The sequence below is a fragment of the Rhea americana genome, unplaced genomic scaffold (genome assembly GCF_003343005.1).
Source record: "Rhea americana isolate MKP2758 unplaced genomic scaffold, rheAme1 scaffold_38, whole genome shotgun sequence".
NCBI lineage: Eukaryota > Metazoa > Chordata > Aves > Rheiformes > Rheidae > Rhea > Rhea americana.
The window spans coordinates 2,204,254-2,218,979 of record NW_028186512.1 but is presented as its reverse complement, the minus strand read 5'-3'; the positions used below and the strand labels follow the sequence as shown (position 1 = coordinate 2,218,979).

Genomic DNA, 14,726 nt, shown 5'->3' with positions numbered 1-14,726 from the left:
GCCATTGTTGATTTTGGTTGACTTCTCATTTACTGTGGCTACAGCTAAGGACCCTCTTATGAACTGCATGTAGAATTGCTTGAAATTGGATTCTTCTTTGACCATGTCTGTTGCAATCCTTGGCATCTTACACCTCCTGCAATACAAGTCTAGCAATTTGTTATCAGCTACCTGGGTCCTGGGGTGGAGGACTGATCCTACAGTTTTGTCACAGAATAATAAAGAGATGAAAATAGCAACGGAGCCATCTGTGTAACACTGCCCCTGAGAATCATGATTACTTTGTTTATCTGTGGTAAAGGAGACTGGTTAACTTCTGAAAGTGATTCATCTAGAAAAAAAAAWTAAATCAGAATGATATGACCTTCTAACATGGAAGCATTTTCTAGAAAGCTCAGTTAAGCTAAGTGGGCAGATACACTCAAAGGATGAGAAGTAAAGGAGAGAGTATCATAGCATTTTAGAGCTTCTCTTAATAAAGTAAGAAGCTCCACATTTAATTCTAGAAACTCATTGTAAGAGAAATGTATTAGCATTGAGAAAGAACTTCCTCATTACTACCACTGACACTCTAATCACAGTCCTACCTCATTTGTCATCACTTCAGATTTCCACTCAAAGAGCTGGCAACACCAATGAATGTACTTGCAGCATAATTCTCAGTTGCTTCCAGTGTTGCTCTGGTGTCCAGCTTGCCCTTATTAAACTGCTAAAATCTTCAATTACCAGACTATTAACTATTTGTTTAAATACAGATTCAGTTGCTTCTTTTATATTAATTGTTCAAATACTATGACAAGAAGAGATACATAAGAGCAGACAAGAGTTCTTTGCCTTTGGGAGCAAAATAGCTGAGGGAGTTTGGACACTACATTTAATAACTTTGCAGCTCCCAACTTTCACTGCAAATGAGTACCATAATTTTGCCATAGTTGTAATTTCTTCCCATTCTACTCCAGATTCATCCTCTCAACCATGGGTATGTATAAAGGAAAATTTTTTAAGAGAAGTAGACTTCTGCCTCTTCCTTCCCCAGCACAATACAGCTTAGTAGTATTACTACTTGGAGAAAATGTACAGTTCTGATTTTATGTCCCCCCCCCCACACTGTAATATATGTTAAAATAAGACAATTTAACCAGTGAAGGAAAAGGTCCATTCCACAAAAAGTTCTTCTCCTTCCTGCAATTAAGGCAGGAAAACACAGTGAGGAAGTTATAGAGTTTTGCTTTTTTTTTTTTAATAAAATTCCTTTGATCATAGTATGTCTGTGTCAGATATAAGTATGCCAAAAACCAAAACAGAACGCTCTTCTGAATTCAGAACTATGTCCATTGTTTTAAACAGAATTGAAAGCTATTTGTTACAGGGAAMTTACTTTTGGGTACACCTGAAGAACCAACCGCAAAATGAAGATTTTTCTTTTTTTGAAGTTTAAGCTGACTGTTTGACTAAATCCATACATCACTTTCTGCATGTAAATATGATGTTTTGAAAAACAGCATTGAAAAAGTCACCAGTCACAGAAGACTACAAAAATCTTTTTCTCCTTACTATACTGCATTTAAAACTATTTAATTCAGTCTTTAATTCAGTCTTTAAAAAATAAGCATACAAAGAAGTAAATCTAACCTCCATTCACTACAAGGCTAATTCAATGTGATTAAACCCAGCAAATAATTTAACAAAACTCTACAAGAAAAATGACTTAACCATTAAGGGCAACACAGCACTAATGTGTTTCATAACCAATGCCTTACCGACTGTAAGAGGGTCAGTACACATGTCACTTCTATTCTCCTTCCACGCCAGCAGGTACTTCATGCTGACGAGATCTGCTGCTTCTGTATGGTTGTTTACTGCCACCATCATTTTATGAGCCCTTGCAATGCCATAATAAGTCTTTGTTTCATCCACTAAGGGCAAACTACTTAAAGTGTTTGCTGCCTCAAAAGCTCGACTGAAATATTCAAATGCTTCATTATAGTGACCCTAATAAAGAAGAGGAAAAAAAAGAGAATTGTAAAAATTATTTGTATTCACCTGTACTTTACCTCGATGCTACAGCCTGCTCCTCTCACACCCCACAGAAGCTGCAGCTGTGAGGCCAGCCCACAGAATGACTCATGACATGGTATTAAGCAAATCACTCCCTCTCTGACTCTGTTTCCTAATCTCTAAAATGCAGATAACAGTGTTCATATCTTTCTCAGGAAAGGAACTGTACTTTAGTTGTCTTTGTAGTGCTTTGAATATGCAAATCACTGTTATCAATACCAGATATTAATGCTGATTTCAGCCAGGCCATTTAGCAATTGTCACTACTGTTTCATTAAGTTTTACATCTCTGTGAGGGGAAAGGTCCCAAATTACTATGGTGATACCAAATTCTAGAAAGGAAAGCTTAAAAAGGAGGAAAAGAATAAGCTTCAACAGTAACATAATGGATGTAATGCACTGAAAAGGACACAAATAACAATCTATAGATTTATGGAGAAAAAGTGAACATCAACAGGCAGCTAGATTCCCAACCGAGAAGAGAAACAGTAAGAGAAATATAAACCAGTGTTAGTAAACAGAAAAAAAACATCCTTCTCAATACAGAAGTCCAACATCCATGAATTCCACATAAAGGAATATAAACTACAGCAATGACACTGAAAGAAATTTAAAAAATATAACAAGAACCATTTTTTATGTAAGATGCAAGAAAAAAGCTTTTGACCAAAAAGGAGTGAAGACAAAACTAAAGAAAATGATGATAGGTTGAAGGATATTGCTGAAATATTTTTTGGTATTTTTCATCATCTCTTGCATCTTTCTTCTTTGCCATGAAACTATTGTGAAGTACTACCAGAGATGGAGAAGTCAAAAGAAAAGATGCAGAAGCAAGTTTCTAATTTAAGAAGTAGCATGGCACTATGCCTAAACAGCACATATGCAAGAGACTTGGAGAAACCTAAAGGCAAAGTGATTGAGTTGATAGCAAATAAATTACATCTCATTAAAATCAGGTAGTATGGTCCAGGCGTGAAAGGTAGTGCGTTTTATACTGGTATTATAAATGGCAGTGTGCAACAGAAAGAAAAATAAAGAGAAATAGAAAATAAGAGAGAAAATCATGTAATATTTATTATAGCAGGACAGTAAAATTATGCATATGAGGACACAGGAACGAATAAAAGAATAATAAATGGTAGTATGATAGACAGAARGAAGAAACTTCTACCTACCATATTCGTGAGAACTTTAATAGGCTAAGTGACACAATCAGTGAGAAGACAGAAGCAAATCAGGCTAAGAAACACGAGAAAAGTGAAGTGAAGAATAACRGATTGTCATAGTAACTCCATCAGAGTTTGCATATTAAAGTAAGGAATCTGGTTAACAATCTGGAAGAAATTAAAACTATCTGTGCATAACATGAAAATAGGCATTTTAGGAATCGACAAACCTATGGGTAAAGAGTCATGAYTAGAAAGCAGGAGCTTAGCATACAACATTAAAGAAATACAGTGAAAGTGATGGAACAGTGCGATGACCAAATAGAAAAGAAATAGCAGCCACATGGACAGAGTGGAATGAAATTGGTCAAAGTCACTTTGGAAAGGACATTAGAAGTTACACCCTTTGCTCACTAAAGGTCCCTAAGGATATATCAGGATATAAATAGAGATAYCCATAATTCGACAAGAGGGAGAGAACTACTGTAGATTGTATCAATGTAGGAAGTATAGAGTGGAATAAAAATACCCTATAATGGCTTTAACTTAGATAATACTGCGTATGAATGCTGACACCAAGCAGGCAGTGATCCACATGAGGAAATGCTAATGTAGATTCAGTTTTGGTAAACACAGCTGACCTTGCAGAAAAAATGTTATAGAAAATAGAAAAGTGTAAAGCTTTAAAAGATATMAATTAATATATTTAAATTAACTATTTCACACAAGTTTCTAAGATTAAATCACTGCATTTCTTCCCTTCTACACCATCACCACAGCTCAAGACAGCAAATTCTGATTAAACAAAAAGAATTCAGAGAACAAACCAAAAAGAGGCTAATTCTTAAAATATCACTTCTGATGTAACTGATTATTAACACTAGCAGCAAGAAGCAGTAAAGTATAAAAACAGTTTAAAAGAATTTACTTAAGTATATTCAAATCTGAAGTAGAATATTTAAGCACTATGTAACACCATCCAACTCTAAGTTCCAGATCCATTTTAAGGTTACCCCAACAAATTCTTGGACTTTCAAACTTAAGTTTTCAGTGGAAAATCCTGCATTTATGCCAAGGAACATACATAAAGATCTCAAGCTAATTTGGAGATTATAGCATAAGAGATTTTTTACTGCTCATGCAACAGAAACAGGACAGTAACTTTGGCACGGGGAGTTCCATGTAAGATGATTTTTGAAGATGAAGATGCATTTGGATATTGCATAATCAAAAGAGGATGAGTTGCCTGTTCAATATATTAAACACAGAACAGAAATTCTACTAAAAAACATGGTTTAGTAATAAAGTCTAGCACTTAGAAGTTAGAAAATGTGAAATACACTGTTGTTGCCTGTGTGCATACGCACACACTGTTAACTCTGGCATTTTTCCAGTAACAGGACAAATCCTATTTGGAAATGACCATCATGATTTAGAAATTGTATTTCTGATTTTTAACTTTTGCTTCACAATTAAAATACTTCCAGGTTCCCACATTTTCCAGGCTGCAGATCAACTTCTTTTTATTATTTATTATTTCTAAATAATTTCCTGCAGCATTTAAATAGAGATATCCATAATTCGACAAGAGGGAGAGAACTACTGTAGATTGTATCAATGTAGGAAGTATAGAGTGGAATAAAAATACCCTATAATGGCTTTAACTTAGATAATACTTAACTCTAAAACAGCTGTTGAAATAAAGGGCTCAACATAAATCTTTTGCTTTTGCAGTAATATTTTTAACCCTCCTGATGTGATTCAAATGCCAATTGCAAATGCACTGCAACTGCTGCATCCCTGGACATTGAGCTGCACAGAGTATGAGACTCATTACCCAGAGAGGCAGTCCGCAGAACTGTTGCCTTTGCAGGTTCCATCTCAGAAAGACAATTCAGAGACTGGTGCCTGGATCAGAAGGAAGTTTCTCAAAAGATCTTAGGGACTATGAAAAGAGGAATTTCTTGGGTACTCCTAGCTTAACACTGTCTGTCACTGCCTATCTTCTGATTTAACAGGTCAAATCAAAGCCAAAAGTTGGATGGAGGAGTGCAGAATGGAAAGTCCCTGTGCTACTGACAGACCTCTGCCAACTATTTGCTACTAGTATCCACTTACAAATTTGGCTGAGAGAATACAGAGAGGAAATCAAGATAAAATTAGAAACTATAATTTAGTATGTGGTATAGTATGCATCCATTTTTAAAAAGCATTAATTTCAACACATCCTATAACAAAATTTCATTTGTGTTAAATTTTTTATGTGCACAGATGGCCCAAACCGTGATTTGGACCCATACTTTCCACAACACTGAAAGCTTTCATGATCTGGATTTGGAGTTTTCACTTGACCATTCTAGAACAGCATCCTAAGTGTGAAATATGATGTAGTATTTTCACCTTAACCTTAAGGTATATTTCATGTATTTCATTTAGAAATGTCAGTCACACAGTGTTTTCTCCTTTTGTAACTCTTGTAAGGTCCAATACCTAGATCAAATTCTCCTGGGTCACCCTCATATGCAAAAACAGATTTTTACGATGAATTAAACCCAATTGCTTGGCATCATTATTATAACTAATACTCACTCTTTCATTGCAAAGATTCCCAAGTAATATACATGCATCCACCAGGCTTCGGCTCAGATGAGCATTCTCAGCAACCTTCACAAATTCTTCCAAGTACACAGCAGTTTCAGCCACTTTTCCCTGACTGAAGCAAATGACAAAGGATAAAATTAAATATACACTCAGATGGTTTCTCCAAATGCTGAAGATCTATCACCCTATTCCATATAGTTTTACTCTGTGATGACTAATCTGTTTTGTGGTGAAATTTGGACTAATTCTAATACAGATGTCTAGGAAGTCCCTATACAGTTAATGCATGAAGCCATTGTACAGTTCAACGCCTAAGCCATAATCCTCAAGGGCAGAATTGGATCCTTTGAGTGAAATAAAACAAAACTCTTCTTCAAAATACTATGATATATTTTAGGGCCAAGAATGAAAATGCAGATGATGAATTTGCAGAGTTTTTTTGAGTTTCTATTAATTTAATAATTCTCCTAATGAGCAGCTGATAACTTTTTCAATACAACTAGACCTCACTTTCTGAGAAAATTAMGGGAAAGAAGTAAGAATGCTAGTTTTTTCAGTAAGATTGTCTCTGATTCTATCATTTAGAGCTGCCACTTTTTGCTACAGAATCCTGGTGGTACAGCAGCAGCTATACAATGGTTCTGTCTCTGAAGTCTAAGGATTACAGACTGCTCCCGAATGCAGGAGTGCTCCTGAATACCGTCTGCTGCACTTTGGCTGGACAGATCAAAGGTTGCTGGAGTCACACTGACAAACCTATAAACTCTGGATTGCAGGTGTCACCTCCAAATCCCAGTGAGATTAGAGCAACCTCAGGTCACATCTGAATCTAAATTGAAAATTGGCTAATGTGCTTTGACAATAACATTTGCACATACTCTTTTTTTAATAAACCTGGTCATATTAACAATGTAAGATCTCTGCAGTATGGTTACAAGATACAAGATAGACATTCGGATTTGCTTGTGAGTGAGGCACTACAATCTTTTTTCCTTTTAGGCTGAAGTGTAACTGCAGCTGACCTCAATATTAGCCATGAACTTGAGTCTCTAAGGTAGGAGAGCAGAATGCTAAATGTCAAACTACCAAGCAAGACAGAAAATCCAGTCTTAATTAAGAAACTCACAGAAATAGAAGTTCATAAGTGATGAAGAYGTGTGATTTATTTTCTTGTTATTTTAAAATACCTTCAAGTTATATTCCTGTAGCAAATGATTGACATGTTTATTTAAATTACAGCTCTTACTGTAAACTATATTAGAGGTACATGTTTTCAAAATTTGGCAGGATTAAGTCTGCTGCAATTCTTTACCTGTCTTATAAAATCAGAGAAATYATAATAGGGAAGACCCTGCCACTGAACATTAAACACAGTAAGCACCCTGCAAATTTACAATATTGCAGTGATTATCTCTATGTGACTGAAGTGGGCAAGGACGCTACAAAAGGAGGCCAGAACACTGGAAAATTTAGATGCCTGAAACGTTCAAGTACAGGTTACTTTAAAGCTTACCTGTTAATGAGCAGAGCTGGAGTTAGTAACATTTCCTAGTTTAAGACTTTTATCGTGAGTATATGAAATATACTGTATTGCAAACATTGGCCAACTGTCAAAAGACTTCTAAATTTCAGAATCAGGAATGTATTTTTTATAAACCTAGTTTTCTTCCTAAGGAGAGAAAATCAAATGTTTCCCCACAGAAATACAGCATATGATTTATATAAGTTAAAGGACAAGGTTAAAGTGTTAGACAAATATTAATTCCAGTTTTTCTAGTTTTCTATATGCAGTGCACAGGTGCAACTTGAAGAGCATATTATATCATATAATCATTAAATCCATTCAACCAGACCTTAGAGAGTTAAAAACATATATTCTGAGGAAAAGGACTCTTCGGTCCAAGGAATGAGAATGAAACAGTGCAGAATATTTGTGTATCAAGGTGATTCCAGTTTCCAATTGGGAAAACAGGACTGTTAACACCCACATCCCCTGACAACTGTCCAATTATGTATATCACACTTGGCCTACTGTTTGCAGTAGAAGTAATCAATAAAGGATGTGGTTGAGTGAACATAGATTTTGGTTGAACCAATGCATGAAAACTTAATCATTTACTCAGAGTGGAGAAATCAAATAGAGGAGAGATGAAACAGCCACTAAGGGGTTTGTTGATTGTGCCACCAAGTTTGTGGGCTAGAGGCTGAAAATAAAAAAGCAAATGGAATCAGTGATAGGAGAAAATGTAAAAAGGTTTTCCTAATTTCATGAATTAATAGAAATGTTTTGATATATTTTGGCCATTTTTTATATTTTACATAAAAAAACATGTTTCATTTATAGAAGATATGAAAATTGCTAGGGCATATAGTGTCTTCCAAGCAAAAAGAAATCAATTTGATATGTATCAAAAATACAATTCTCAGTATGAGAACTTCACTTATGCCAACCAGCAATCAGCTGCTAAAATACAAWTTTTCTAGTATTTTCAAAGGAAGTACTAGAAAGCAATACAGGTTGAGATACTTGAAGTATACTAGAAAGATTACTGACATACTTTATCCTGTACAAGTCCTGATACATGAAAAACAGGTTTTTCCTACTCAAAGAGCTAATACTTTATAACTTCTTCAAAAACCTACATGTTATTTTACACAGCCATACACTTTCTATATCTTTAGGATGCAATTTCCTAAAAATAYAGTCATTCATAATCCCACAGAACAGTTATGATGGCTTCAGCAGAAGAGATTACGTATCTAAGAGATTACGAATCTACTAGATTCATGCTAAAATGAGATTTTTATCCTTATTAGATCTTTATGAAAATATGCACCTTTCACTGCTCCTGTGACTGAATTGGATGTACAAATTATATGTCCACAGGAAGTCATTACCATGGTGRACACTGGCAGAATACGTCAAGAATATGATGCTACTATGTCAGATTTTTCCCTGGAAAATGRGAGGCCTAAATGCATATGATAAGGATTTTCAGGACAATTTCCCATGGTCTGAGGAAGTGAAGACTTCACAAAAAATTGCAAATTTATAGACAAGTTCTGAACTATGATCAGGGTTCAACCCACTTCCTCCAACATTTTTCAAGGCAATCAGTGCAGATTCTCAAGATACTAAGGTTATAATGTGTCATTTTAGTAGCTAAGGGAGCAAAATCACCTCTTTTCTGTAAAGGCACCACCCGTCAAATATAAAATGATTTGCACTAGCTTAGTCTGTATCAGGCTAAAAGACAAATGAACAAAAAATGATCAAACTGAGTCTGGAGACTGTCATAAATGGTAATTCTTCAGTATTTTCTAATTGGGCTTGTCAGAAATTGCTATACATCAACAAAGTAAACACCCAAAAGTTTGGCGTAAGAGTAAACAGAAACATGCAATGTTTTACTCTTTTACATAGACATTTCACGCCTTTTTTCTATGCCCTTTCCTCCTTCAAATGCTGAGGAAGAACAAAAGAAACTGGACCAGCACAATCTTATTTAAGAAAAATATTGCCACTGAATTTTGAAAAGTTGTCTGAAATATCTGTCCTACTGTTAAGGAGCATTACATGGCAGACAGGAATTTATCTGCTTAAGACACAGATCACAGAATTACAGAATAGTTAAGGCTGAGGGGGASCTCTGGAGATTGCCTGTCCTCCTCTGCTCACAGCAGTGCCAACTTGAATAGGGCCATGTCCCCTGGGATTTTGAAGGGCTTTTGAAAGATGAGATTCCACATCCTCTCTAGACAGCCTGTTCCAGTGTTCAGTCATCTTCACAGTAAAGAAAAATGTTTTCTTATGTTTAAATGGACTCTCCCGTGTTTCAGTTTGTGCCAATTGCTTCATGTCCTCTCACTGGGCACCACAGGGAAGAGYCTGGCTCCTTCTTTACTCTTTCCCAAATGTTTGTTCATGCTTGTTGATAAGATGGCCCCTGAGCCTTCTCTCTTCTCCAGGCTAAACACTCACAGCTCTCYCAGCCTCTCTTCATAAGGCAGATGCTCCAGTCCCTTCATCATCTTCACGGCTGTTTGCTGGACTTGCTCCAGTATGYCCATGTCTGTCTTGCACTGGAGAGCCCAGACCTGGACCCAGCATTCCAAATGTGTCTCATTAGGGTTGTGTCAAGTGGAAGGATCACCTCCCTCAACCTGCTGGCAACAYGCTGCCTAACRCAGCCCAGGAGGCTGCTCACCTTCTTTGCCACAAGGGCATGTTTCTGGGCAACTTTTTGTTCACCAGGATCTCCTGGTCCTACTTTGCAAAGCTGCTTTCCAAYTGGCCATCCTCCATCTGGTCCTGGTGCACACAGTTATTCCTCCCCAGGTGTAGGACTTTGCACTTCCCTTTCTTCAGCTTCAGGAGATTCCTGTTGATCCATTTCTCCAGCCTGTCAAGGTCCCCTTGAATGGTAGCACAACCATTGGTGTATCAGCCACTCCCCTCCCCTCCAATTTTGTATTATCTGCAAACTTGCTGAAGCTGCACTCTGTCCCATCATCCAGGTAATGAATGAAGATTAAACAGTACTGACCTCAGTATCAATCCCTGGAGTACACCACTAGTGACTAGCATCCAGCTTGACTTTGTCCCACTGATCACAAAACTTTGAGCTTGGCAGCTCAGCCAGTTTTCAGTCCACTTCACTGTCTACTTATCTAGCCTGTACTTCATCAGCTTGTCTATGAGGATGTTACAGGAGACAGTGTCAGAAGCCTTGGTAAARTCAACATAAACAAGATCCACTGTTCTATCCTTATCCACTAAGCTAGTCTTTGCATTATAGAAAGCYATCAGGTTGGTGAAGTAGGATTTCCCCTTTATAAATCCATTCTGACCAATCCCAATCACCTTCTTCTTCTTTATGTTTAGAAATTGCTTCCAGGATTATCTAGTCTATCACCTTCCAAGGGACTGAGGGGAGGCTGAATRGCCTGTAGCTCCCCAGATCCTCCTTGYCAAAGACAGGAATTACATTTGCTTCTTTCTAGTACTCAGGAACCTCCCCTTGCCATGACTTTTCAAAGGTAACTAAGAGTGGCCTTGCTATGACATTAGCCAGCTTGATCAGAACCAATGGTTARGGGTAGAGAGATAGGGTAGTGGTTATCACATCTGCTTTGCATGCTGAAGGTCCTGCGTTCAAGCCCCCATGGAACCAGCAAGAGGAAATCTTTGGGAGGTTGGACTAGATGACCTCCAGAGGTCCCTTCCAACCTTACTGATTCTGCGAATGCATCCCACAGATCTGTGTATGCTGAGATGCTGACCGTATTCACGAGCATTTTAAATAATGCTCATGAATCATGAGCTATTTTCTGATGCCAAAGATACTTTAAGGTCTACTTAGCTGGTTTTTGTGCTTGAGATACAGTTAAAGTAATTATGGAATTTACGTTAAAATAATTAGTGGATGGATTTTACAGACTGGCATCTCCCCATCCATGAGACCACCTTACAGAAGAGTTCCATGAAGACAATGGATGAAAGTTTCACAAGTGTCTATGACCCTCAGTCACACTACATTTCAAGAAGACATAAGGCTCGCATACACAGACAGATTTATGTATCTTACACGAGACAGTCATTAAGGTTTTGGAACATAAATCCAGAATTATGAATCTTGGTCTTTTTGCTTAACTGAATGTAATAATAAAGACACCCCAAGTTCATAGGTSCATAGCTTTTTCTACACAAAAGTTTCTCAAACAGTTGAAATGTGCCCAAAATCATCTTGATGTTTTACAGSGCTGAGTAGTTTATAGACATATATGCAGACATATATGTAAGATGTTTAATTTGGTTAATGTTCTCAGGGCATAACTACCAAAATGGTTTTACCAAAAATGCCACAGCATGAATTTTCCAGAGGAAAGGTTTATGGTTATTTCTTTGCCAGTGCAATTAAAATCCTCATTCAGGATGTGAGAGAGAGACTCTCTTTCACTTCAGTCAATTACAATGTCCCTCTTCTAGAAGAATGCCTCATATACTGAACTGGAGAGTTCTACCTCTCTTACTTTTCCTCTTTTCAAACTGCAACAACCTGAAATCAGTGAGTGAGACTGCCTGATCTCAAGTAGCTAGAGAACCTAGATGGTGTGGAATACAGATTTGACGCAGAAAAAAATCACCAGCCATTTGGGGGCAGGTTTAGCTCAGTTGGTTAGAGTGTGGTGCTGCTAATGCCAAGGCTGCGGGTTTAATCCCTGTATGGGCTATGCTGAAGGTTGGACTAGATGATTTCCAGAGATCCCTTCCAACCTTACCATTCTATGATTTCTTCTTTAGCTGTGCTTTTAAGAAAAGAATTTTCATTTGCTCGATCCTTCAGATAAAGGGATGCAAACCTGATGTCAGAAGGTTCTGAGTACAGAAAAGTATATTCTCTCACTCCAGAATGCCTAAATTCCATTAGGAGGCAATTAAGATACACAGTTTTCTAGGTGTTTCCTTCTGGTTATCTTAACCCACCCTCTACTCAGAGCGCTGCTTTTAGTTAACTACAAGGAATCTACAAATGCAACTGAGAACTCAGACACCTTACTTCTAGGGTTTGATTGTATCATGGGAGTCAAGTATGAAATAGTCACTCATTTCAAAAGCTGGTGACCCAGCAACTGAATCTTTTTCAGGACCTTAGACCTAAGYCACTTTTGAAAAGGAGACCTAGTCTTCTAAGTCTGTTTTGTGACTTTGGAATATTTTAYGCTGTGTGCTTGTTTAGGAAGGACAGAATATGAATAGCCATGAGTTATGCATGAGAGAGTTAAAGAGAACTATGATTGTGACTGATTCCTATATGATCTGGAAGGCCATGTGACCAGGCACCTAATTCAGAACTGAGAATTTGCTTCCTGCACAGAAATAGATCTGGTAGCAAGTCTTCTTCCATAAACAGTTTGTTACTCTGCATCATGCAGAGGATGACTCAAGAAGCTACAGTCTTTATCTTGACTATCATTTTTTTTTTACCTAGTTCATAAGGTAATTCTAGTATAATATTTATGTCAAAATTATTTGTGTAAGAAATTGAAATAATTTCCAAGTAATTCACTTGCAATAAGATTTTAATGCCAATTGCTGAAATGAAAATGAAGACAAAGATGTAATTTGTGCAAACTATTTACCTGTACAGGCACAAAACAAAAATGCCTCTCTAGAAGGACTGAGGTAGAACAATAAATGGAAACTTCTCTTACAGAGAAGTTCTACAAAGGTTACACTAAGGTACCTACTGAAGCTTACTATATTCTTCAGGATCTCTGTTTTTTTAACCTGGAAAACATGCCGGGATTTCTACTTTTCAGGAAGGCCCCTTCCAAACTGTTGAAAAAAYAATCCCCAAAATATCAATGAAAAGAACATATTATAGTTTACAGGTAARGAAAAGATTGGATCATACAGTTTTAAGAAATGGTACCTATTTAAAATAACTTTCGGTGAAAGGGTCACTTACTGCAAGAAGGGCATTGCTTAAAATTTAAGCAGTAAGTAATGGGAAGCGACAGACCTCTAACAATTTAAGTCTTTCACAGTTGAATGAATGTGCACTGACAGCAAGACACGGATGTGCTAACCTACCTTACCAGAATCTTGGTTATAGCTTCATATGCTCTGCCCAGGCCAGCTGAATCACACAGTGCTGTGAAGATTTTTACAGAGGTATTCAAAATCTGGGAAACAGGAAAAATAAATATATCAAGCATTTCCATTTTTGATTTGCAATCACTATGTCCATATGAAATACAAAATTAAAATTTTCTCACCTATATATTTATTTTTTAATTAGCTGTAATAGGACCAGGTTTTTGATCTTTCCTTACTGTGATTTGAAAATACTCAATAATTACAAATTAAAAATAAAGATATAACATGCATTTAAATCCCTTTATTTTTGTAGTTCACAAAAACCAAAGAGATACTACCTGTTTCAAAATATAATTTTCCTTAGTGATTATTTAAAAGATGGATGTGTTTTTATGAAAATCTATTCACCTCTTCAGATTATATCCCTTGCATTCATAGAATTTTAGCTTGACACACTGAAATACACTGTAAAGTTGCTTTTTCTTTCTTTAAGCTGTCACTACGAAAACTCTTCTTTTAGGACAATTTGGATGCATAAATAAGTAAATAAATTATAGGTTATACATTTAAACTACAGTTGGCTTARAAATACTGTAAACGATTTTGCTATGTGCACTACTAATTATTCATGCACAGAAGCAATTTCTTAATATTTGTTTGGAATGTACTCTATTAGCATGACCTCTTCCATAACTGAAGGATTACAGCTGCTGCATAAAAACATATGATCTTAATTTAATTTAACACTGACATCACCTGTATTGCATAATTTCTCTTTTCATCCACCTTTTTCCAATGGCGATGAAGGGAGAATGCACATAAAATTAAATCTATTTCTTTCCTCCCTCCCTCTTTGTTGCTTGACCCAACCTATTACACACATGAGAACACAGGAAATCTCCAAAGACTATCTATGGAAATCCTTTTTGCACATTTCCAAGAAAGGAGTAGTGAATGTCATTTACTAGCTTTGAAGGGGGATGGGGAAATGCACAGGGAGACATGACAGGACCCTCCAGGCCCCAAGATGCCTATTTATCTTGAGGTAAAGGGTAGGGCACTTTCGATTAAGACTGCATCCCCTGTCATTGGCAAAGTGCATGGTTCAAAAGGAGACAACTTGTGTGTGCTAATGCCACTGATATCACCATTTCTACTAGTGTTCCCACGACTCAGATTTCTTAGTTTCTGAAAGAGTCTATACACATGAGTATCTCTGGACAATGCTCTATTTTTGAGTTATTTAAACTCTGTGTGTGCAAAAAGCAAGCAATTAGTGTATAAGCTACACTGTTTAT

At 36.7% G+C, this 14,726-nt stretch overlaps 1 protein-coding gene across 1 annotated transcript in view; it reads right to left on the bottom strand.

Annotated features, from left to right (window-relative positions):
* TTC29 (tetratricopeptide repeat domain 29) overlaps window positions 1-14,726 on the bottom strand; it is a 149,603-nt gene that overhangs the window by 46,529 nt on the left and 88,348 nt on the right. The window contains exons 7-9 of the mRNA XM_085313147.1: window positions 13,423-13,514; window positions 5,814-5,937; window positions 1,761-1,992 (exon numbers count right to left, since the gene is read on the bottom strand). Coding sequence (XP_085169273.1) covers window positions 1,761-1,992; window positions 5,814-5,937; window positions 13,423-13,514 — 448 coding nt within the window. The remainder of the gene's footprint in view (window positions 1-1,760; window positions 1,993-5,813; window positions 5,938-13,422; window positions 13,515-14,726) is intronic.